This window comes from Electrophorus electricus, chromosome 1 (genome assembly GCF_013358815.1).
Source record: "Electrophorus electricus isolate fEleEle1 chromosome 1, fEleEle1.pri, whole genome shotgun sequence".
NCBI lineage: Eukaryota > Metazoa > Chordata > Actinopteri > Gymnotiformes > Gymnotidae > Electrophorus > Electrophorus electricus.
In genome coordinates, this window is record NC_049535.1 from 1357501 (window position 1) to 1383660 (window position 26160).

General features: G+C 47.1%; 1 protein-coding gene across 6 annotated transcripts in view; it reads right to left on the reverse strand.

The window, feature by feature from the left end:
* plekha7b (pleckstrin homology domain containing, family A member 7b) overlaps positions 1–23936 on the reverse strand; it is a 68132-nt gene extending 44196 nt beyond the window's left edge. Inside the window, exons 1-3 of one of the 6 annotated variants that reach the window (XM_027007461.2) lie at positions 23293–23936; positions 23124–23200; positions 22881–22938 (exon numbers count right to left, since the gene is read on the reverse strand). In XM_027007461.2, coding sequence (XP_026863262.2) covers positions 22881–22938; positions 23124–23200; positions 23293–23378 — 221 coding nt within the window. In that variant the 5' untranslated portion in view covers positions 23379–23936. Of the gene's footprint in view, positions 1–9986; positions 10073–15398; positions 15721–21136; positions 21163–22880; positions 22939–23123; positions 23201–23292 lie in introns of those variants that run through there. The other 5 variants (XM_027007464.2, XM_035533252.1, XM_035533259.1 and 2 more) reach the window with 5 other exon arrangements.
* Between the last annotated feature and the right edge of the window lie 2224 nt (positions 23937–26160).

The window sequence follows — 26160 nt, forward strand, 5'->3', positions numbered from 1 at the left end:
TATTAACAAAGAAACCCCTCACACAGTGGTAAAGGTGCGGGTTACTCAAGAATAAACAGAACAATGGCGTTGTGATAACAAATGAGGAATGACTGTGAGCTGCTGTGATAAAGACCTGCGAAAGGACCAAATGGCACAGGACGGTGATAAAAGCACAGGCCATAGCTGGGATCTGAGGAAACACGCACTCAGCAGCTCAAGCGCACCCATACATATATACTGTACAGATATCTGAAGATGACTGCCAAGAAACTGCAGTGTAGTGTGAGATGTGGAGATGTTCAAAACTTCTCTCTCTCATTATGTATGTATGCATGTGTGCTTGAGCTGCTGAGTGCATCCTAGCATCTGTCTGTTTCCTCAGATCCCGGCTGTAAAATATACACAAGTATTATATTGTATATTTCAGCAGTCTCATTCAAAGTGCACTGAAAAACAATTAAAAAAAAAATTAAAAACAAGTATTAGGGCTGCATAATATTGCAAATCGTCTGACAGTAGTGAAGGTACTTGACTTGTAATCGGAAGGTTGCTGGTTCAAGCCCCACCACTGCCAAGTTGCCACTGTTGGGCCCCTGAACAAGAACCTTAACCCTCATTTACTCTAGTTGTACTCAGTCATAATTGTAAGTCACTTTGGATAAACGCATCAGCTAAATGCTCTAAAATACATTTTAAAAAACAGGAATTTTCTCCAGATGATTGGAATAGCTGTATTTGGAAAGACCGAATAATTCAGGAATGATTGTTATGATTTTGTCTACAAAATAGGCCATCATGTTTTTGGTCAACATTATCCTTTCCATATACAAAATAATTCCATACATCTGCTTTGCTTGTTTGATAAACAATGAGGAAAGATTTTGATTGGTAGTTCACTGTACATGTCTGCGTCTCCCTCACTAGCAACAAGACGCTTTTCCAAAAACCCTTCAACTGACATAATTGATGTTAAGACTTCTCTGTGCAGGTTTTCCTTCTGTATCAAGCAGCCTAAAGTTGCAGTGTGACATGTTTGATTTGATTTACATGACATGATGTTGGATGTCCTGTGACTTGACTACTGCACATGCACACATCGTGATGATAATGGTGCTGAAGTATTGTGAAGTCCAACTATTACAAGGTTCTTTAAACAGACCAGGAAAGCAACTTCATGAGCAGGAGCTCAGGAACTCACACTGGGTTATGTGCCCAGACAAATATTAAACCAGAACTTACTCTGGTTTAAGTAAGCAGAACTTTCTGTCCAGTTATTTAGCAGACCACCCCGACATGAACACGTAGAGTGTGCAGGAATTGTCTAACAATAGAAGGGGTTACTGAACCTTTCTCTGTTAATAACTCTTTACTGGACAGCTAACATCAGTTTATCGTTATGATTCTCACGTATTGGTTTCATTTTGTCTTTTTTGCCTGAGTTGTCAAAACTCTGCCACATCAGATCTCTAAGCAGTCAGTGACTTTTCCAGTAAATGTGTCATCACAGACACACAAGCAGACAGGCTGGAAGTAGAGGGTAGTGTTCCCTGTTCCTCTTTAGGGGCTACATGGACTTTCCTGCACCCCTCTAAGAGCTGGAGCTCACTGGGAATGGCAGGACTGCATTCCCATGGTCCGAATGACACACCCCATCTTGATCAAAGCCTGCTGGCAGGGCTGTAACATGCAAGATGGAGCTTGGTGGTGAGCTCAGGTTGCTAAGTGGTGGGCACCAATCTTCCTGGTGTGACATCGGGTGAGACACGTCCTCATGGACAACCTCAGTCACAGCATTCTCATTCCCATCCAAGTGTGTCTTAGTGGACCTGCATACACACAAATGCTAATAAATGTTGTACAGATGAACCCACAGTAAAATAAATACAAAACAGAAAAGGTAGAGTCTCCACTAAAACTTCGCTTCTTAACTCTCGAGCAAGCGACAGATATGTCAGTTATGCGTGGTTTAACATTAACTTTAAGAAACACAAAAAAGTGAAACCCAATGCCTTCCAAAACCAAAAGCACAAGACACAGTCATCTATGTTTCACACTGATGGACTGTCTCTGAGTCTGTGAGCAGTGCACCACGCAGTCGGGTCCTGAAGCACGGCCTGTGTAACGCAGAGCTAAAACACACTGCTCTCTGGAGAAGCAGAGCTGGAGCAAACAGTCATCAGTAGTCTTTACACACACACACGCACAAACACGTGCACACACACACATGCACACGTACTCACATGTATACATGTGCACTCACACACTCACATTCACACAGACATACATGCGCACAGACACATTCCTTCCAGCCTAATTAGCCTGAGATGGGCAATAATGAAATGGTAATTACACCCTAAGCTGTGTGAATGCGTCCTTTGCCTTGCTGGCCAATCCTTACGCTCTCAGTTCATCACAGGTAACAAGGGACAGGACTAATTACCTGGTGTGGGCTTCATAAAGCAGATTTAAATGGCTCTGGGGCAGTCCTAAACCCTGACCTCGTTGGCAGGGCATTTATCCTTCTATGTAATGGCAGAGCTTCAGTGTCTATGTTTGAAAGCTGCAGGAGGGGGAAACCAGTAATTAATCAGAAAACACCTTTAGTTTTCCACCTGGAGCTCCAACTATAGCAGGTCAGATCACGATAGAGTCAAAACAAAGGTGAGCTAGAAACATACTCAAGGCCAGGCTTGCTGTCTAGGTAGGAACAGAGTGCAGACCTGTGTGTGGTGTGTGTGAGAATGACAGGGGAATGTGTGTGTGTACCAGGAAGAGTACAAGAATGACTAGAGAGAGCAGGGAAAGGTCAAAGAGAGAGAGAGAGAGAGAGAGAGAGAGAGAAAACAGCCTCTTTGATCCGTTTTGCAAGCTCGGCTTTGCTCTGTGACTGCACTCCAAAGGTTTGCTGCTTAATGCTCTGCAGATATGCGGCTCTCCCTCCAAGGTCACACATTTCCTTTACTTAGCCCCATGAGCATGCTCCACCCACCACTTTCCAATCACCAAGCGCCGCAAATCACCCTCCGCCCCTCCTGGTGGCGTGGAGAGGTATCAAATAATTGTCTTGACGAATCTCATTTCTGACAGCATCACAGATGGTTGTTCATTCCGAGAACAACAAGTGTGAGGAAAATACCTTAAATAAAGCTTAACTGTGGAACACGCACAGTTTTTATTTTCAAAAGCATGCAAACCACATGCCTACTGAGACTGCAGAGAGGAACTATCATCTGTCCAAACAAGCCTGTTTATTACTTATTTCCAGTTTTTACTGACCTTTTAAAACTAAAGGCCTGATTGATCGGTATTGGCTGGCAGTCAAACTGCCCTATTACACAGTTTCTTGACTCTGACACTAGAGGGTGATAAAAAAAAAGAATAACTCTACGGGGGACTCGAGACGAATATATTTGCCATTTCAGAGGCTGCTTTCAGAGACCAGGAGGCCTAATGGAACATTTGCACTGCGGCGAGGCAGTTTTTGCTCCTCTCGTTCATTTCTATGGACAGGCAGTGACTGTACAAGAATTATGGGAGCAGCGAAAAGTCAAACCTTTCTCAACTTATGCAAATGAGAAGCAGGTATCGCTAGACGGCAGCCAATTAGCACTGCGTGCATTTCTTCATATCCTGTCCACCACAACCTGTAGCAAGGAAGGAAGGGGTTATCACTGCTGTGTTGGGCTTTACTGTACCATCTCCAAGAATACAGAGTCGTGTTTAAAACATGAAAAACGGAAGCTGTAGTTTCATTTCGCTGCAATGTACCATCATGGCGGTGCTCTGTTCTTTACAAAGTGACGCCTGCAAACACCAGGCTGCTACTACACCTGAACTGCAAATCTTGCCTTTGCGTATTATGATGGTGCATTATCATTATGTACACAGATAATCATGTTTTATAATCTGGGCACGTTAGGTCATCTCTGCAGACTACAAATGCGTCTTTCACACTCTTTGGGTACCTGCAAGGTGAAGAGCTAGTTGTGTCTGGTCAGGACAGGCACACACACACAGCCTTGGGAACATACATTAATCATTGATGGCCCTCCACTGACCGTAATACTTGTCACAACACAAGACTCCCTTCTGTAATAAACCAGATTTACACCCAGTGGAACGTACACAGCCATACCATTCACAGGAAGACTGGAGGCGCCAGCTAACACAGAGCGTATGTGCTATTAGTTAAAAATAAGAGTGGATTTTCCGTAAATGTCTGGAAGTAGATCTTAAATGTTAAATGATCACACAAGAAAAGCTCCAGCAGTCTGCATCCTTGGAGGACAACTTTATCTTACTTATTTATTTAGTGACTATTTGCAATAGTCATGTGCCGATCATGTCATCAGCAGGAAAATAATAAAGTGCTACCGTCAAGCAAAATGCACGACGTGCATGGAGATTGTTTTAGTTTTAGGGTTGCATAACAGAGCCCCCAGGACATACATGGTTCTAAGACACACAGTGGTTTTCTTTAAACTACTAGTCATCTCTCTCATAACATATCCAACCATCTCAACCAAAAGTCTTCCAAACATTTGATCAAAGTCCTCAATATGCTGTGGGATGTCCAGATTTGGTCAGATTTAAATTTTCCCAAAGCAACCTAGGCAGCTCACACAGGGGTCCCCAACGAGCAAAGTCAGGCCAGTGGAGCGGTACCGTAGCATAGTTATTGCTCCCGTTCACACCTTGTTCTGTCCATCAAACAGGATCTGAATGCTCAAACAGACCCACCCCACCACCAAGTTCTTTAAATGCAAATTTGACGTCGTCATCATTACTATGAATCACAACGGATTTGTGCCAGCGAGGCGCAACGCTCCACCTCCCCTCCACCTGAGGTTCACAGGCTCCTGCTGTGTGGCTGCTGCTCATTTTTCGCCATCTCTGGCTGGCTGCGTTTAACAGCATCAAGTCAGAAAACCAAGCAATCGGAAAAGCAGCTGAGGTTTCACAACGCCGTCACGTGACCAAAGTGATCTTGATGCACTTGAATTAATTCATGCAGTACAAGAGATTCTCTGATCACACACACGCAGCTTATGTTCACATCTAGGTTATCTGCCTCATCTTTAATCCCCTAAATCTTCAGCATGTTGTAAATCAAATGTCATTGTGAAATCATTAGGACCCAGAGGAAGTCAGTGAAGCAGCTCTGCTCACCCTCAGTCAGTCTCCAAACAAATGATCAAACATCCTCGTCCGTCCTAGCGACCCAAACCGCTGGAACATATCTCCCATGTGCTCCTCGTGCTGTGACCCTCCTGGCAGCCAGTGAGCCACATGCTCTGTCGAGGTGCCCCAACAGTCTCAGTTTCCCGCTCTCAGGCTGGTACGGATCTAGCCGGTCCCTATGGATCACAACAGTACGTCAACCTGCCCAGACCCAATATACCAATTTGCCCAGATGCTCTTTGACCACCAAGGGACGGTGCTACGGCAACTGCAGCTTAGGACGGTGTGCTTTCCCAAGGGGTTAAACAGCCACACTCCTTGGCGAGAGCTGCTTCCCGTGGAAATGCATGTCGTATTCTGGAACGCTGGCACTACCTTGGTGTTGTATGACATGGAGGTGGGGACTTCCCAGAGCCTGACAGACAAACAAACAAGCTCCGTAGGAGTCCAGAGCTCTCGGAGAAACATCAGGAGAGCTGGACTGACCTCAGTTGTAAGAGAGGTCCCCAGGACGTCCACGGCTCTCTCTATAGGTGCTGGAGTGGATAGACTGTAGCCGGGCATGCGATTGCTGCCGTGGTCCTTTTTTAGCTGCGCAATGATTCTCGCAGTTCCCCACGCCATCCGGCCCGTGTTCTGAACGCTGCAGTCCTCATTAGGCTAACAGCTGTCAGCAGTGGGAGACAGTCCCAGCCTGTGGGAAGGGCCTCAGCAGACGGACCACGTCGTAACACATACCGTTCCAAGCGCGGCTCCTGCACCCAAGAGAGCTCTACGTCCTCCTCCTCCTCTCGGATCACAGCGCCGAGCCGCGTCACCAGGTCCAAGGACAGCGGTAGCGGCAATCCTCTCAGCCGCCTGAACTCTCTCTCTCGCTCACGGTACTGGCATTCGTCAGTGGCACACTGGAGGTGACACACGGCATAGGGTCTAAGCAGACAAAGTACCGGTGGTCAGGTACGCCAGTTAGTGCCATCTCTGTTACAGAACCCAAAGGCCATCACGGTGAAATGCTACTGCATAACGCCATGAAAGCCATTCTCTCTGTGGCCTCTGGAGCGAGTGCAACTCCACATCACCGACGTGTGGGAGTGGGTACGAGTCCGACCGAGCTGCCCATAGTCCACAGAAGTGCCAGCCGTTATCCCTTTTCCGCTCCAGGTCCATCGGCTCTGTCCAAGCACTGCTTGATGTCTCGGTGACTCCTACAGCTGCCGTCCTGCTCAACTTCTGCTCTGCTGCCTTCCTCTTAGTTGATGGACGCTGCTGGAAGTGCTCGGCGTCGATGCTGGACCAAGTCGGTCCACGTACAGTCTTTCACCATGTCACCGTAATGGTACAGAATGTCCCACAGCCGCTTCTCTGGGAGGCCACAGGTCACACACCTCCTCTCGACTCGTGCTGCTGTCCTCCATGTTTTCTGTGTTCACTGCCATATGCTGTATTGCTAATGCAGACGGGGGTGCTGCTTGTGTGTACTGCACAGGGCCCCCGGGATCCACCAATCAGCAGTGGTGTCTTCAACCTGACAGCATATCCCGCCCCCTCCGGAATCCGCCAGTCAGCACAGGCGCTGCACACTGAGCTCCTCCAGAGTGCCCGATTTGACCAGGGGCCGCTTTCTCTCTCTCTCCTCGACCCAGCTGCCGCTGACGGACGTCGTTACCGTGGTGACAACGAGCCGTTTTCCACATATGCTGCACTCAGCCCCGAGCCGGCCGCGGTAGCCCATTTTCTGAGCTGCAGCGTCGTTGCCAAGGACGATTCCGTCAGCACGCCAGACGCTCGGGGCTGCCTGCACACGCAGTGCTGCGTCATTCGCTGAGGATGCGTTCTGCTCTCTCCGCCTCGGCCGTGCGCCAGTCACGCCTGTCGAAACATCGCACTCTACTCTGCCACCGGTACGCTGATCCACTCTCCCCTATGCCTGTCCGGAAGTAACCACTGGATCAATAATGCCGCCAACACGCGTCTGAAACGTGGCTGAAGGGGTGTGATCAGCGCAGGGAGGTTGTTGGGTTGTTCCTCAAGTTCCTGTAGTGTTTTTCCCTCCAGCGGTAAGCACAGTCGAAACACAGTGACGTCCAGTGAGGAATGCTACAATATTCTGCCCACTGAAGCCTGTTTTTGCTTCTCAGTGCTCTGCACTGTTCACGCCTTCGGTATGGGTCAGACCATAGAAGGCACACTGGCAAAAAGCGCCACCATCAGTACAGAACTGTCTTACACTAGTTAATGCAGAGGGTTAATAGCGTAGTATTCTCCATTATTGTTTTAAATGTTTTGGGGTTTTTTTCCCTTTTCCATTATAGCTTAGAGAGATTGATGACACAGTGTGTCTGGACTACGTTCATTTCTGATGGTGAGAAAAGACGCGGTCACAAACTACAGTGGACAGACGGAGATGTGGGGGGGGGACGCAAGAGGGCTACAGGCCTGTTCCTTATTCAGCCTTGAATAATGAGAGGAACACGGGGTGAGCTGTAGAACAGGAACCGCAGGTGTGTTTCACTCCTGAGAGAGGACTGGAGACAGCAGGAGAGCGAGCGAGAGGATAAAAAAAAGCTGGAGAAGGAGAGACAACCAACAAGACCAACAGAGAGACTGGGACAGAGAAAGACGGTGAGACAGAGACAGAAACCAATGAGCCTCTCCTGGCTTGGGTGCGCACCTGCTGCCAGACACACTGCGCACGCCAGCGGGGTGACAAACAGTCAGGGGTGTCGCTGCCAATTCCGCAAATCATCCACCACACTGCCCCCCAGCCCAGCGATGGCCAGCAGCCTCGGTGAGATCTGCCCAGCCAGGCCTACTGGCCTAAGGAGTCATGGAGAGAACGCAGGGGTGAGTGTTGGGCCTCTTTGATAGTCAATAAAAACATTTGCAGGTAAACAAGCAATGCAAAACGAAGAACATTATGTACTATGAAACCCATTCGGTAACTGTCTGCAAAGTCAAGCCTGATTTTGGATCGGAAAGGCGAGTTCTCATGCACACGCACCCACATCCTCTCCTGTCCTCTGTTCTGTTGCTCTCTTCCGCTCGTCTCCTCTTCCTCTATCCCTTCTTTCCAAAACAGCCACCCAGCATGCAACACCCCTGCTCCCTCAACTCCTACCGGAACGCTGGCTAATACACGGCATTAATCCAGACTACACTTCATTAGGCAGCAGCACGGAGTCAAGGTCAACTCACACGCTCCCTGCTACAGCACAAGACTCGGTATTCACACACACACACACACACAAACAAAAAGGCATTCTAGTTGCAATCACATAAGTGGTGACATGGCTTTCTGGAGAGGTGCTAGAAGTATACATGATGTTGTTACAAGGTCACATCAGGTATAAATAAAACACGCCAGGGTTACCATGTTATACAAATGCAGATAAGGAAGTACTACTGAATGTATAGCAATATAAACACAATAATAGAATTTTGCCACTTTCTGTCACTTAACTGAAACTGAAAGAACGGCTGAATCATACACGCTTGGTGTATGGACACGGACCCGTACGAAGGCACGTACACACAGCTAGGCACAAATAAAGTGTTCTGTCGCCCTCGCGTCGCACAGAGGAATCTGACCTGCGCTTCCCTTTATCCTCCACCGAACCAGCACACAGACATTCCAGGGGTTCGACCCATTTCCTGGAATTCCAGAGCATGTCAACCCTTCTAGGAAGCATATGCCCTTCCATGTCGTAATTCAAAACACACTCGATGCGGTCCACCCTCTGGTTCCCTCATCTTTTTTCCATTGTTTCAGTTACCACAACCAACTCCACTAAGGGGAGGAATAACATCACAGAATAACATCTGTTGGGTGTAAGGGTTCGTGTGGCACAGGCATGGTGCCATGGAGGTCACTGGCTGACTGATGACCGCACACAGGAGGTAGGGAAGGACAGCAGACAGGCGGTCCCTGGGGGACAGGGCCTAACCGAGTGGACACCTGCCCTGTCTGAGGCTCCGGCCTGACCGGAGGCTCTCCACAGTGAATGCCAGTGAGCACAAGTCACAGGAAGGACTGTCAAAACAGCAGAGACACACAGCACTGTGGAAGGACAGACTTCCTCTGGTTTTCAAAGTTTCCCAAATGGAAAAGTTGTGTGTGGAAAAGACTAGAAAACACTGTTAAAGTGGAATGCTTGTACTGTGTTTAAAAATATAGATTTAAATATAGACCTGTGTGTGTTTGTGTCTGAGTGAGAGAGGGTGAGGCAGAAGATGGGGGAGACAGAGAGAGAGAGAGAGAGACAGTAAATTATGACCTGAACGCACCAGGACTCATCGTCATGCCTGCTAAGCTGCTCTGTACAGTGTTGTATGAGAATAACCATGCACATCTGAACTCCGCAAAGCCGCTGTAGGGAGCCCACCTCTTACTACTGCATCAACTCTCAGAATCACACACACAGACAGAGAGAGAGAGAGAAAGAGTGCGCAAGCGCTGTTCCCTCGATGTTAGCCCCTCATCACTCAGATAGCTGTTGAAGGCGCATAGCACACTGCTGTACTGAACATCAGAAACCACAAGCCATGTTCCCTGGAGGACCTAATGACCAGCATCACACCCACACACGCCACGGCTCCGGATGCCTGGAGCTCAGTCCAATCCAGATGAGGAAAACCTCCAGCAAGCCGGTTCACACAGCACTAACCGACACAGAACAGCAGTGGCACCAGACATGTCTGGCATGTCTCTGCTCCTGGGTCAAACCGAGCTGCAACACAGAACCAGACCCGTTTGACATCTCTCTGTGACAAGCACCTCTGCACCCGCAACACCAAGGCAAGAAGAAACACAGGCAGGTACACACCTGTAAGCCACGCTGCAGAAGGGCTGTCCTGGGTAGAGGGCGTACTCAGAGTAGCCCTGCTCCCTCCACATGCTCACGGCTGGGTTGAGGAGACAGCCAAAAGCTGAGCGGAGCGGAGCCGTACGGAGCACTCACTAGTGCTGCTGCAGCCAACCTCAGAGTTTCATTTAAACACGCTTCCTCGCTCCCTGGGCTCGCCCACTCACGCTGAGCCACAGGGGGAGAGATGGGGAGGAGAGAAGGGGCTAACATATGCACATAAATATGAACCCCCCCCCCCCCCCCCCCCCACACACACACACACACACACACACACACACAGAGCGCAGCAGCAGAGCCTGACTGCGGCTCCCTGTAGTGTACGTGCGTGGGTCTGTGTGTGTGTGTGTTCGTCACTGGCCTGATGACGCAAGATGCTCTGCTTCTCAGTGCTCCAGGCTCTCCACACTTAAAAAGTGAGACATCACAGCAGCATAGTAACAACAGGAACAAAGTTAGTGGGCAGAGAGATGAAGACAGTGAGGAAAAACGAGAGACAGAGAGAGAGACAGAGAGAGCCCTCCCAAGATTCTGTATGTGCCAGCCCTCCAGCTCAGAGATACCTCCACTCTCAACTATTGAAGTCTTTAGCTACAGAGGACTTCAGTGCCTCTGGGGACCAGAGTAATATCAGCCCTCCACCCAAATCCTCCCTCCCTCTCACACACACACCCCCGCACACAAACCCACCTGTCCCCAAACGAAAATGAGTACCTTCATAAACTTGTACATTTATTTTCAATAAGCCATAAACTTAGTGTGTTAGAGCAACAGTTACACTGCCTCAAACTCATTATTAGCAAATCACACAAAGCCACCTAGCGAACTCAAGCGAGCTGACAGTGGAATCATCCAGTAGGGTGGAAGCCATCCAGTCACAGAATCACCCAGTTAGCCGTCATCATTCCACCAAGCGAATAATTATAAGCACGCAGTCCAGTAAGACCTTGAGCTGATGTTCCTAGTACGTAGTCCAGACGGAGACACGTTATGTAAAAAGTAACCCAATAACTAGATTTTATTTCATGATAATGCCAAAGTAATCTGGCGTCCTGTTCCTGACAGTAAATGCACTCCCTCCCTCCTGGTGGATCTGAGATGTCAGGTACTGTCTGCTTCTCACTGCTACAATAATACTGCGCTGTCCACACACACAGGCGCACACACCGCGCACACACGCGCACGCACTCACTCTAAAGAGCACTCTTGGACATTCAGTGAGATCAAATCAATACCACATTTGCAGCTGCAGGTTAATGGAAATCCTTCATGTCATCTGATCACAAATAACTGCAGCCTGTTTTGTCTAGACACGTCATTTCCTTTCTTACATTAGCAAGTTATGAATCTACACAAGGTATCGGCTGACGGTATGCACACCCGATTAAACAGCTGCCGTGTCTCAAGAAATATAAGATTCACTCGTCGATGCCAGATGGACCCTGTACCCACAGCAACCGGATCCAACCATGCGGTGAATGAATCGTCTAGCAGTGATACTCTGCTGGGATCAGCTGACATGACTTGCTGTAATGACATGGATGTACACTAACAGCACAGACTGCAATCATGTTCAGTTATGCTCAGGCGCACTTCAAAAGCTGTAATATTGCACAGCTCACTTCAAAAGCTCTAGTTTTGGAATATTTGAACCTTGTAAACAGAAGGTGTTTTGTTTATTTCTTTATGAACTCTGCTATCCAGGGTAGTCTGAAGAGGCTAGATTTCCTTCTGGCTCTTGCTGAAGTTCCTTCCTTATAACACATGGGATGTTTTAACTTGCCATTGTTTCCATCGGCTGACTCAGTTGGGGTCCACAAATCTGCATCGAACCAAATCGATTTCAAATGCAATTGCTAAAACTGCTACATACATACAATTCAATTGAACTGAATTTAAAAGATGCATCAAGCTTCCTTGTGGTATACAGCATAACCCAACATAGTCTACAGAACAATCTGTCAACTATGTGTTCCTCCTCAGAGTCCTAGAAGTGTAGAAGGAAACCGTGTCAAACTCTCTGCGGCATGCTCAGAAATCATCCTGCCATCTGAAGACAGCCCCAAATCGATTCCACACATTAAAAGAAATAAATTCCTCAGTCAATTCAGAAGTGAGACTGCTGACCCCGAAGCCAGCGAAGTCTTTACCTTCCAAAACCTGACCACTGCTGTACGTCCATCTGTCACTAAGGCAGGCTGTAAGTCTCCTATATGCAAACAGAGCGTGCTGTGAACTGATGGTATAATCCAAAGTCTAAACAGTCTTGTCATGCATTTCAAAACATCACACTTTGTACAAATAATGCTGATTTTGATCCGACATCCCCTGTGAAAAGTTCCCTCACTGCCTGTGCTCCAAGCAAAGCCTTATGTGAACCACACTTACCAATCAATTACAATATTGAATTAAACAGGAGTGTGTGACTGCTCCGCTATATATGACTTTGGGGAAGAGTCACTTAGTGCACTGGTAATGATACATTTTTTTATTGCAGTATCTGCTGACTCAATGTCCTTCAACTCCCATCAATAAATCTGCCCACTGGAATGACAAAGTCTCCGAGGCCAATGAATAACAGCAGACTTCCCTGATTAGACTGGAGTTACAGAGGAACCAGCCACCAGTACCTTACCCGACCTTCAAGACCAAAGAAGTCTCCAAAAAAGGCAAACTATACTGGAGTAGCTTCTCCACCACGGCCACCAGCTACGCCTGAGAACCTTGTCATCACATCCAGGCTCCAGCAGGGCTAGCCGCACATTCCAATACGAGCCAAAGTGGGATGTGAACCGTCCAGGACCTTGTGCCAGAACGATCCATGCCTGCCTGAGCCACCGTGCTCCTCATCCGTCCACATGGTGACCTCCTCCCAGCCCTGCCCGTGTCCGGTCTGCCTCCCACGTGGCTCGCTGCGGAGATGAAGATGGAGTGCAGGATAAGGCCGGGATAAATAGCGCTGCCTCAGCTCGGACAGACTCACACCGTCGGCACCTCTGTGGCTCCACTGGCCGGCAAGGTCTTCTCTCAGTGTTAGAGGAAGGGTCTTCACCACCCCACCCCCCCTCTCAAGTTACACCTGCCAAAGGACTATCCAACCTTTCAGCTCATGCAGATCAGGAACAACCGATCAGCTCGCGTTCCAGATGCAACCGGAACCTTCCGGCACCTAAACGCAGCCTTGGGTCCACGGGGGTTGATCCATTTGCACCAACAACGAGAAAACACTTAAGAAAAAGTGTCAAACTATCTGTGAAAACAACATCAACTGGCTATTTGCAAACTTTATGACAGTCAAAACCACTGATGGGTTAGGTTACAACAGACTTCAAGGAAAGGGATCAAGGGATAGATAACCAATCTGCCCTCATTTCCAGAATCCAGAACTCTCTTGGGACCTGAAGCAAAAAAATTGCGTAAAATTGAGGGGGGGGGGGTGATCAGAAAACCATTACAGAGCTGAGAGGTCAAGTCCCAGAAATATGGTTTTATATGTAAATTGAAATTACTTCAAGCTTATGGAATTCAGTGAATAAAAACAACACTGGTTGTTCTTTAACCAAACACAACATAAAAGGGACAGAAGAAAGGCTTCCAAAATAACCCAGACAAATGCTGTGTGAGTCACAGAGTCCAGCCTACAGAACTTATTACCAGCTCTGACCCCTGGGCCCTGCTCCAGACCAAACACATCTGATTACCCAAACTGTTGGTCCAGAGACTCAACAGCATTCCCTGGTGGCCACCAGAGGAACAGCAGCACAGCACCAACTCCCATACCCATACTGTTCACCGAGGCTCCGTCTTGTCCACGCCTGGGGCTGTGGGTCTTCTGGTGCCACAGAGAAGAGTGAGTTCAGGACACATTTGCCAGACAAGGCTGACAGGCTCGGTCGCTAAAGGCTTGTATAATGGCTATAATTAGTGACAAACTGCAGCAATCGCCGCATCTACTGATGCACTGCCTGATACACTATAGCACTACAGGCTACTCTGTGGTACCACATCTGCACACACCCTTTAATATCACAAAACATTTCACTTAATAACAGACACATGCAATCATGTGTCAGACAACTCTGACAACTCCAATCTGTAAAATATGTTTCTGTTTAAAGGCACAATTTTCACTCAGATATGAACAAATCCAACTCATCAAAAGCCAAAGCTTAACTGCGTGTAGTGTTTTCAGAAACGTTTGGAGACATTTACAGTGCAGCTCTCCCTTCAGTAAAATGCTGCCCTTTCACTGACACTAAAGTGACACAGGCGACCTTAAACAACTGCTTCTGATGCTCTGTGAGATTCACACACTTGGGCGTTGGTCTCAGAGACCCCACAGTGGTTTACTGCCAGAGGTCAGTTCTTCCTCATTTTTAACTGGATGAGTCAATACAGTCTCAGATTTTCCATAAAAGGTGCTAAAAATTTGTATTGGACTGGGATGTAACATTCAGCAAAATGACCTGTCAAAGTACTTCTCTAAACAGCATTAAAGTTTAGTATAGTACACTTACTAAAGTGTACACTTACTAAACATTAAGTATTAAACATAATTAATAGACCAATAGACTGGAAGTAAGTCAAACGTTAATTATCAGTCAGTTTCAGTAATAAACAAGTAACAATTAGATTTTTCATGACTTTCCAAAAACGATTAGCATCATAGTCGTCTGACCAGGACAGGACGCACAGGTTACACACAGCAGCCTGTGCAATACGTATTATTTAATTCTGCCCAGTCACTTGAAAACTCTGAAAGCAAAGTTTACTGAAAATCACATACTTGGAGCTGTTGGGGTCAAACCCAGAAAGTCCTGTTTCCAGAACAAGGCCTTTGCATTATTAGCCACTGTAATATCCTTTGGCTTCCCAGAAAAGTGTGGATGCCAGCCCACATTCTTCTCATGGTCTGAATTACACAAACCCACAAACCCAGATAGTGGAAAATCTGGAGCAAAAGGACACCTCCCACAGCGTACGGAGCGTGGCATCAAGCCCGACAACCTCTTCAGTGAGTGATGCTCTCTCCCCTTCAGCTTTCTGAAGGTCAAAGCCGAATACTGACAATGCTGTAATTTCCATCACCGGTTCACTCTCTCTCAGCTCTTGCCTTTTGAAAAAGGTAGAAGGCTCTCTTACTCTCATTCTCTCATATCCTCTTTCATTCTCTCTTTCTCTGCCTCTTTTGACAGAATAAGACAGAGGTGTCGTCACTTCCATTCATCCTCCGCAGGAATATGACAGTGAGATCCAGCAAGAAGTCGGAAGGCAACTTACAGCAATTGCCGCAAGGGAGTAGAAACCGAGACAACCCACGCTCAGATTTACAATGTCTCATCTTCAAAGGCAACAAGCTCCAGTCCACCTTACCTTCCCTCCCTTCTGGAGGTCTCCTCCAGCTCCTCACTGATGGTCTCCAGCTGGACGCAGATCTGGTCTCCGTCAGCCTCCCTCCGAGCATCATAGCATAAGGGCAGGCAGCTAGAGCAGGGCCCCATGGTGCCAATGTTGCGTTCGCCCCCACTGCAGGGCCCTCTGCCCTTCTCGCTCCCCTGCCTCGGGTCAGCGTGATCGCCCATGTCGCCCAACGCCCATAGTTACGGGAAGCATGTCTCGCACGCAAATGTTAAGACATTCACTGAGGGCTCTGGGGTTAAATATCGCTGGTCTAATGCTGTTTGATAGAATAGCCTCTCCCTGCATCACACAGGAAGCTACTGTGTCAAGCTCTCAATCCCTTCTTTGTTGGTGCTGCGTTGTTTTTTTTCACCACTGCCCCAGTACACTGTTATTACCATCCAAGTGCCATTTGTTTCAACCAGCAGAAACAATGTGTTCTTAGCCTGGCATGGCCTCAATCGCTCACAGACGTGACGGTGCCAGGGCACGGCGGCCTTCTGTGGTTCAGGTGGCGTGGCGGGGGGGGGGGGGGGGGGGGGGGGGGGGGGGGGGGGGGGGGGGGGGGGGGGGGGGGGTTAACACGGGAGACCTGGAAAACGCGGATGTGCCTGTGTGACCCTCCGACTCCAAGAAAACAAGCTCAAAAGCACGGGGACACTCACCCGAGTTCATCTGCAGCTTAGAACAGCTCACTCCCGCTGGTCTGCACTAAGCTCAGTTACGTGTGCATTTCCGTGCAGACTCAGCTGCTGGTGGTCAAACACGGCTAATGCAATTTTTGCAAGATAATCGGCATGTGCTCCAGGTGGTGAATTCTAAAGTAGAGTTTTGCGTCTCTTGCTCCGCACCCCCCCCACTGTGTTTGCACACCCCACACACCTCCGCTCCCCAGTGGTCCTGTTCAGTTTGGTCCAATGCAGCTTCACTGCGCACAGCTCCCTCTGCAAAGGGGAAATCATTAAGCAGTCTCATCACAGTGAAGTGCTCCTGCCTCCTCCACGTAGAAAAATGCAGAATAATCACTTTATCCCGAACTCTCCACACACAGCACAGAGAGAGAAAGAGCCAACACCACAGCTTCATGCACACCTTGCTCTTATAGATGGGAACAGCACAGCTCAGTGTTCATCAGTGACTATGGTTCATCAGTATCTAGGGTTCAGGGTTCATCAGTGTCTAGGGTCCAGGGTTCATCAGTGTCTATGGTTCATCAGTATCTAGGGTGTGTGACATATCTTGCTGAAAGTGAGTATATGGCTCAGAACGTGACTGATCAGAGCCTCCTGTATGTATGTGATAACGGACTGGAGGCAACACTAAGGAAGAGAAGTTCATGGCCACACTGCAGAGCACAGGCAAGTGACCCGTGCTTGCTTACACACTGGGTCTGATGGAGTCTGACAGGCACACACTGGCATACTGTTCTCAGACTGAATGACTTCAAACACTCTCACTTACGTTAGATTCTAAGACTTCAATAAGGCAACAGTAAAGAATGTTCATTTGGCCGTCTGAGCACAGATTGCGCTGGGGTGGTGGTGGTGGTGTTTGTTAAGAGTCCTCGTGGTTTCTAAGACAGTGAACTGGACAGGTCGTGTCTGCGATTAAAAAGTTACCAAAAATAAAGAGAAAAATGAATTCAAAGTCACTATGGGGAGAATCCAAGCTAAACATTTGACTCAGGCACCGCCTCACTGGACAGAACATTCCATTTCCATCTGAATACCCCACAACTTCAGTTCAGGTCACTTGTAAGAAGGATCTCAAGGCAGCCAGATCAGGCGTTTGATACTCAGCAAGGTTTCTCCCAGTGCACCGATACTTGTCACACTTGGTACACTGTAAACTAGTTAATATTCAGTCAAGCGCCAACTGCTCCAAAACCATCAAGCATCTGCAGACACGGTCAAACAGCGGTAAACACACAGACCCTGAAGAAGTAAGCAAGTACGTTAGAATAGACTTTACTTCTGTGAGAAGAACGACTGAAAAACACCCAGGGTTGTAGAAACAAATTAAGCAGCTGTAAAGATAATGTTTAAATATCAATAATAAATCTCTGTAATTTCAGGACGGGGAGAATAGTCTAATTTTATTTTCCTCATGAGGAGTATTTGACCAATGCTGCATCACTGCAGTGTCAGTGTATAAACAGCTCGAGAGGCTTTGAAACATTTTAGCTATTTTCGAACCTTTGTGGTCAAGTCTGCAATGTAAAAAAAACAAAACAAAACAAACAAACCTCACAGTTAAACTTGAAATACAAGTTTGAAAAAACCCCAGATATTTGGGTGCTGGAAATCATTTGCATGAGAGAAAGCCAGAAGCAAGTGGTTGAGTGAGCATGAGTGAACAGCGAGGAGTGAGCACTACTAGGCCACACTGCAGACAAATCCACTCTTCCCTTGAGACACAGCGATACAGCTGTAGCTAGCAAGATTTAGAGTGATCAAAAGTGGTCAAAGTTTTTTCATAGCCTCCGAAAATGAACAACGAATCACAGAGTTGGTCTGGAACGGCAAAAAACACCCCACCATTAGCAGATCAGAGAGATTAACGGCCACGGTGACCTCACTTGCCTTTCAGTAGTGTTTGCCGTGATCTTGCTTTCAGTCTTGTGAAACACCATATGGCCCATTAACTCATTGCGCACCAAGAATCACATCTACAAACAGTGTAGACAAAACCAATTAAACTGAGCGAGAAGAACAGCTTGGCAGAGAACAGCGTGAAAATACTACAAACAGCTATTTTCTCCACATTCATTATTCATTTTGTGTGAGAGCGCGAGGAAACTCGCTTGGGGTGCCCAGAGCTTGGTGGTGTGGGCAGTGAATCTGTTCCTCCAGCTTCATGGAAACCCAACCCCTCCCCTGCCACTCCTGCGAGATGCTGACCCAAAAAGACAAAAAGAATATTGTCCAAACAGCCCACCATTGTGCAGTGGTGCTGTCAGGAGGCTATAGGATTGCACTGGTTCAAGGCAGACGGACCTGCTCAGGTATCCACATGCACGGGGTGCCACGCACATTCCTGTGTGACCTTTCACACAAATGACACCTATACTAGGGAAAACATTTCAGAACATTGTTTCCAACAAAATTACAAGCTCAAGTCAAGAGCTATTAACCTATGATTGAGATTAATTTATTCATGTTTGGACAATGTGTGCAACAGACAAGAGGGCGTGGTGTAACTCAGGAATGTGACTGGAGTGTGCTTGTCCTCCATTCTGAAGGGGGGTGAGGGAGTGTGGTTTTACCACGGTCACATAAGCTCAACAGACGCTGTATTGTGCTGCGTCCCATGTCCTGCAACCTGCTGCACTAGCAACAGGCTGTTGTCACGGCAGCAGTGTGGGGATTTGAATCAGTGGGCTCAGAATGTGCTGCGTACAATGAGCCGAGCGGAGCAGATCAGAGCAAGAGATCACCGCTTGTACCATCACTGCTGAACCCCCGTCCAACAGCCGGCTCTCAGGCAGAACCATGCAGACACCCAACAGTGTTATTTGACTGCTAATACAAACAACAAGAGATAAGCTACGCATGCGATAAGCCAACTTTGAAAAAGCAGGCAGGAACTCCATAATGAAGCCAGTACTTCAACAGGGGAGAAACGCATTACCAAGTCAGTCTGTCAATATAAGCAACCAGGTAAAAAAAAAGAGATTATTGCCTGAGTGGTCTCGTCCGTCTCCTCTATCAGTGGGTAATCCACAAGGGAATGCTAGCTGCTTCCGCTAAACTTCCACTGCCCCTAAGCCTGTGATCTGCTGAGACCTCCTGAGGCATGCTGAGACCTGTTGAGACCTGCTGAGACCTGCTTGGGCCGGCTGTCGGTCAGCTCTCTAAAGGCAACACACTGATATCAGACTGCAACTTCTTTATGAATCAGCCAGAAAACTCTCTGATCTCCAGAGTTCAATAGTCTTCACCAGGAGATGACCTTTCAACATCCAGAGTTTTGACAAACCTGGTTCGGTCTGTCCAATTCAAATCCCTCAAACAGAAGAAGCACTCAGTACAGCATTTACAGATCCAACCAGCATTGTTCTTGGTCTAGGATCTGTTACAGCAACTCTGCCAGAGCCCACTCCTCTCCATAACTCTATTCACATACTGTGTCTTTGCTTCTCATCAGAGATCCAGACAGGTACCACTGCATCCCAGTGCTTTGGCCATTTAAAAGCCCATATGGGTTGTATTGAATGTGTGGCAGCCACAGAGTGCGCAGTACATCAAATAGACTTCTGATCCACAATCCAAGGAACACTGACTGCTCTCTCGATTAACCACAGAAAAAATAATCACATCAGCAGAAACGAAGGGTCTCTGGGAGACGCGAGTGTGCAGCTAACGTTCTCGGTTTGAAGGACACACTGCGCATCACTCCTGGCATTGCCTCACTTATTCAGCAACGTTTTAACGTCTCCATTGGAGATATATTCTATTTATGCTGTAGCTCATGCACTACACAACATTCTGCTGTTTGTGCAGACTTATCGGATGACAAGAGGGTTGCTAAGATATGCAACGACAAGCTTGTTTTTTCCAAGACTGAGGTGATGTTTCAAACAACTACATACACCCACTTTATTCTGCCAATTTGAAAAGAAGCAGTGCATGCCAAATTCTTTTGTAAATATTAAAACGACTATCCACATCTTGTGCTAAGCTGTTTGACTAGTAATTCGATCAAGTTAGTGGGTTGTGAAGCCAGTGTCTGTTATAACAAAAAAAATACTTAAATTTCTTTACCTCCCTTACCACATTTTAACCTCAACAAAATCACAGGCTTCCTTTTCAACTGATGTTAATAAAACCTGACAAAGGGAAAGTGCAGAGTGGCTGAGTCCTGTAGGTCACAAATAAGCTCTTTATTTTCCAGCCCTGACATTTCTGATGCCGTTCGTACCAGAGCCGCAGTGTTCAGCTTGTTTGCACTCACACTCGTCACAAAGAGCACCTTCATGTTGCACAACAATAAAACTGTCAGCAATAACACATTTCCAAAATCATTTTCACTGACCTTTCAAACTCCCCCTCTGTTATGCTAATATTGCAGTTGTGTGGCCCACTGGCTCTGATAGCAAAACAATAAACCAATACGTCACCAAAGCAGGAAGCTCAGCACTAATGCACCCTGGATTACATTGCATAACAGGTCTAAAGATGAGATAGGCTGATAGTTATGAATTTCATACAGGTGGATTTCTGAACCAACATGCGTATTGTGCAGCGGGGTAGCACTTAAGCACCTGGCTTGTGTGTGTGTGGGGGGAATCCAATAAATAAAGTCTTTAAAAAAAATAACTATGCTTGATGAAGAGCAGTTATGTGTTTCTAGCTGCAGAAGCAAATATATTAACAAAAAGGTTTTGTGATTCCAAGATGAGAAGATGGGGATAAATTCCCATTGGCATTTGGAACTCATTCCGAACTTCAAAGAGTCGGTCAATGTGTTTTTCGAGGCTACAAATGCTAAACAAATCACTGAAGAACAAAGCAAGTTTCCATGACTGTGACAGGAAATTCTCAGATCCACTCCCAATCCAAACTCCATCATTCCAAGGCTTTATTCCTCATGCATGCCCTCAGAATGGGTTCAAGCACTCTCCAAAGCCAACTCAGAAAAGAAGGTACAAGGGAACATCTCGCCCTGTCAGACCATGTGGGGAGGGGGTCCATGGCCCAGAGGAGGCTCACCACAACGCCGGTAACTGCTGCATCTGCTGGAGGAAAAAGAAAAATGTCTGCAGGGATCATGCGTTACCAGATGGTGTTGAGATTAAGTCGGGACGGTGTTGCAGGATGAAGAGCAGTGTCTCTCACTGCCCACTGGCTGAATCCTATGCTCTAATCAAATCAGGCTAGGAAACGGAGTAGACAACAACTGGCCCCTTGCGAATGGCGGAGCACAGAGACTGGACAGCAACTAAGCAGGCAAGCAAAATCAACACAGCAGAACTGCTCAAGCGCCGAAGGACATGTGGACACTATGACGGACACGCGGACGCTACAGTGGGCGTGAACATGTATGGCTGCAGATGTTTTCATATTAAATGAATGGGTAAAGTGACTTTGGCAAGCCTGGCCACAGTGATTGGAAAGTATGATCATGCCATATATCTGTCACCAAAAAATCACATGTACCTGCACACACACACACACACACACACACACGCATGTAGCCGATAGGGAGAGTGAACGTCTTACACAATATCGGACACGAGGAGACTGTTCATGGGAAACTTACTCAGCCATGCTGGGCAGTTCCCTTCGCCTCCCTGCTACGTGGACGGAGGGAGAGGGGTCACTGGAGCAGGGCTCACTCTTGTGAGCACTGTAATCACCCTCCCCGTCTTTGCATAGAGATGAAGCATTTCCCAAACACTCTGCAGGCTCTGACACCCACCACAAAAGGTGATCCACACCAGTTAGTTTATTTATATATAAGCAACATCAATAACAATAAACAAACATGACATGTGGTTATTCTCGTCGCCTGCTGACTTAAGTCTAAAATAGAAATATGCCAACTATCTGCCTTAAAGTGATAAGGCAGCTTCTGCATAAAAAAACAGAAGCTGTTAAATAACTGTTTGCGTCTCCAATTACAGCAAGCAACCACACACATGTAGATGTCTGCTGTTACCACAAGAGCCATCGGTGAGATTTAGCGTCTCCTTCTCTGACCGGAATGACCTTGCTGTCCCTGAGCAGTCCTGACCTCATCCCTGGAGCATCCCTGTGTTTATAATCCTTAGTGTTTGGAGTGCCTGACTATTTTTGCCTCCACACACCGGTCATTTGCTTTGTTTTGTCATACTGTGTTCTCCTTTATCTTTGGCATTAACTCCGCGTCAGTGTTTGTAATACTAAGTAATACGTCCCGCCTGTGCGTATAGTGCATCATTAAAGGGAGTCGATCCGGTACTTCTATAAAAGACACTTGGGGTTGAAGGAGTCTCGAACCTTTTCATTCTTACTCAGCAATCTGGCTCATATGACAAAGCTATTAACGACACATACGTGGAGGGAGTTGTACATTTTTCTCCTGACCCAACAGCCCATTCAAGATTCCTGTCTGCCAGCTAGCTGTGTCTTGCGCAGCCTAGAGGTTACAAATGAGACAGTAGATTCTTAGTAACGTCGCCGGACCTGCGAAGGGGCACCCAAGCAAAGATATTAAGAATATTAGCAACCGCTCGTGTCTCAGGGTCTCTCAAAAAGGACAAGTCTTCAGACATACGACTTCACACATGCACAACCGAACTGTATCACTGAAGCACAACTTGCGACAGTTTTGCCAACTGTCGACTGAGGGGGAGGGGGAGGTCCCGTGAGAACGCTCGAGACCCAGCGGCACGCTGGCACGAGAGCGCCACGCAGCTATACCTGCATCGCAGGCTCGCTCGGCTGCACGCGACAGAAATGGACTCGTGCTTACTTTATGAAGTAGCTGGCTCCCTCCGCGGTGAAGCCCTCCTCCCAGCCACGCGGTAGATCTAGAGGAGAGAAGCGTGCACGCTGCATACCATTAGACTGCACAGATTTGGACAGACGTGAAAGCGTCCTACTCATTACACATCTGAGATTCCGTCCTTCCAGGGGTGTGTGTGTGCGCGCCCCGCCAGCCCAAGCCACTAAAGTTCACCCTGGAGCTGTAGTTCAACAGCAGTGCCTCTCGTACCTGATCGTATCATGTGTCCGGAGTTGACAGGCTCACCAGTGCGGGGATGCAGCCAGGTAGTGGTGCGCGTTTTGTCGCTGAAAGGGAAACACCTGTTACTGAACGAGGAGACGACGTGCACGTGTAAGCTCGAGGCAAGCGCGAGGTGTTCGTCTAAGAAAGGGCTCACTTGATGAAGAAGACCCTGCCGTCGCCGCACACTCCGTACGACCAGGGATCCGGTAGAGTGTCCCGCCCGGGCGCCGCCGCCATCATCCCGTTCCGAGTAAGCCAGCTATCTCATGCTCCTCGCTGCGTCCAGCCTCCAGGACGTCGGGCAGTCCAGCAACCGCCGCTAGGGCTACACTGTTAAAGGGGAGGGCCAAACTTGGGGAGAGTGCAGGACATCTTTATCCTAAGCCGACTAAAAAGAGGAGCGAGGAGGGGTACCGCACGATTGGAGCACGCCAGGCTGCACTGCGGAAACATGCCTCTAAATACCCCGAATGGCGCTCCCCGCCAGGGTGGCTGCGGAGGTGACATTTCTGGAATGCATTCAGGAGAATTGAAATGACAAAGAAACCTAAACGGGGTTAAATATTTCCTTAGCTGCCTTCAGCTTCTTAACAATGCGGTCTGGGCTTCAGGGATTTGTTAGGCTGCTCTGCAGGTGTTTAGCTTGGAAACTCATGCGTTTGACTGTCACTCGGCTCTCACGTACTTCAAAGACATGTTAGCATTATTGTTTTACTTTATATATATAACGATACCACGAGATCCTGCCGATTGGTTTGGCAGCAAGCAACCAATTATTGTTCGAAGTATTACTGAACATTGTTGGGGAGCATTGCAACTTAGTTTTTCTGATATAGCAGATTGCTTGAAGCAGTTAGTCCTCTATTAGGGACACAAATGCTCTATTTTGAGTTAAATTGAGCTACGTGGTGTGTCTACAGTAATTGTACTGTTTCTTTCCTTTATAATATGAAGCAAATTAGAAATAAAGTTTGTTTTTCATTCAGGTATAATGTCACTAGGCTACAGGCTGCCTAGCTCTCTGGCTGTCATGTTCAGATGGCCCAAATGTAAAACAATGATCCACATTAAGAAAACAAAAACAACAACAAATATTTGTTAAAGCAAAGACACCCTTTGACATCTTTGCATTGTCATATAACTACCACACCTTCAAGTCAACTTTCTATTTTTATAGAACTTACTCATATAGACATATTCTGGTTCCATCAGCACATTACATTATCAGTTCCTATGTGTACATATAAAGCCATATTAGTCGAAGTCCAGCCATACCTCATCATTTCAAATTACATCATTGTCACAGAGTCTATCAGTGTTAATAAGGATTATGTTCCTTAATGCAAGTCATGCATACTCTAATTGAATCTTTAATGGTCATATTCCCTGTTAAAGGGTAAATAGTATTTTCTCTTTATAGTGCATCTGTAGCAATGGCCATACCCACAGCATCTAATCATGACTGAGAACAGGTGTGTTAGCATGAAGTCAAGTTTTTAAGTACCAAACGTTCAGCAGGCACCTGAGCATCAAGAGAAATACAAAGGACCCTTATCCTGCCGACAGAAATATCCACCTGGCTAAACTGCACACGAGGGAGCAACAGAGTCATGAAAGGAGACAAAGCATAACAGACCACGCTATTTATGGCAGCCATCACCGTACAACCTGGTTTATCAGCCGCATGTATATACAAAGACCTCAATAGTGGACGCACACTTTTTTGAAATCTGAAGGAGGAATGTGTGTGTGTGTGAGAGAGAGACAGAAAGAGAAAGAGACAACTAATCTCTCCGCTCCAACACTCATGATTTCAGCTGGGCTGTAAGAGGATGGAGGATCTTCTCACCAATCACAATACATGCTTACACTGCACTATCATATAAGACCCGCCCAATCCCGATGGCTTCCATAAATTTAATCCTGGGGTGTGAAGCAGAACGTGAAGTCACGGCGCCGCTCAGTGCATCAGATGAGGGATGAAAGATGACAATAAAAGAAAAGATGCCTGTCTGGCCTTTTCTCAGACTTCATGTTCAAACAATTCATGGGCTTTTGCTGTGGAGTGCAAAAGTCTATAGTTGACTTAAAAATACAATGAACTAGCACTTGTTTGTCCTCTAGACTGCTCAAATGCTTTCTCACTGTGCAGACAGTGATAAACACTTATGAGCAACATAAATGAATCAGCACTGCTTTCTAAAAGGGGCTTGTTTTGTTTGCATGTCTCTTGTTGGTCCTGACACACTTTTGCTCAAACAGAAAAAGTGCATGATGCTCATCATGTGTCTTTGAGTTTTACTGCAAACAAGAGACTGAGAAAATACCGATAAACATGAGAAACACTGCACGAGCTGAGAGCCGTTTCTGAGTCTGCCATGTAGCAGAGGTTTTATACCCTGCTGATCACCTCTCTGATACAGAATTATGTCAGTTTACCTTATGAAGTTATATTGATATTTTTTATCAATAGCCTGTATTGATTATGATGCCTTTATAAAAAAGTGAACCACATAATTTTTTTTTCCCAATTATGGACAGCAGTAGGATGTAATCTGAAAACAGATCATTTGTGGTGAACAAGAATGTAACACATTTCAGTTTAATTAGGCAGATATCAAGTAAATGGTCTTGTTAGTTTCCTGCCTTATAGTGCTGCCTTAAAAATATATTGAGTTACCAGCCATGCTTGAAGACTGGTATCTTTTAGAGTGTCTGTAAGGGTTGGAGGGTCTGTGGGAGCGAGTGTGGGGAGAGAGACTGACAGCAGATCATGAACCTGACAGGTGACGACCAGACAGTTTTTCCTGGCTATACTGCCGCAACTGGGTCAGCCTCAATCACACATGACATGCCTCAAACGCTCGACTGAGGATGTGTTCAGCTGAAGACATCACCTGAGATGAAGCGTGTGCTTCAGTCAGACCCAACCTCCTTCCACATGCTCTCTACTCCTCCATCATCACTGTGTTTGTTGGTTAATCACCTTCTCCATTTATCAGAGGATTCTTCCCCATCACAG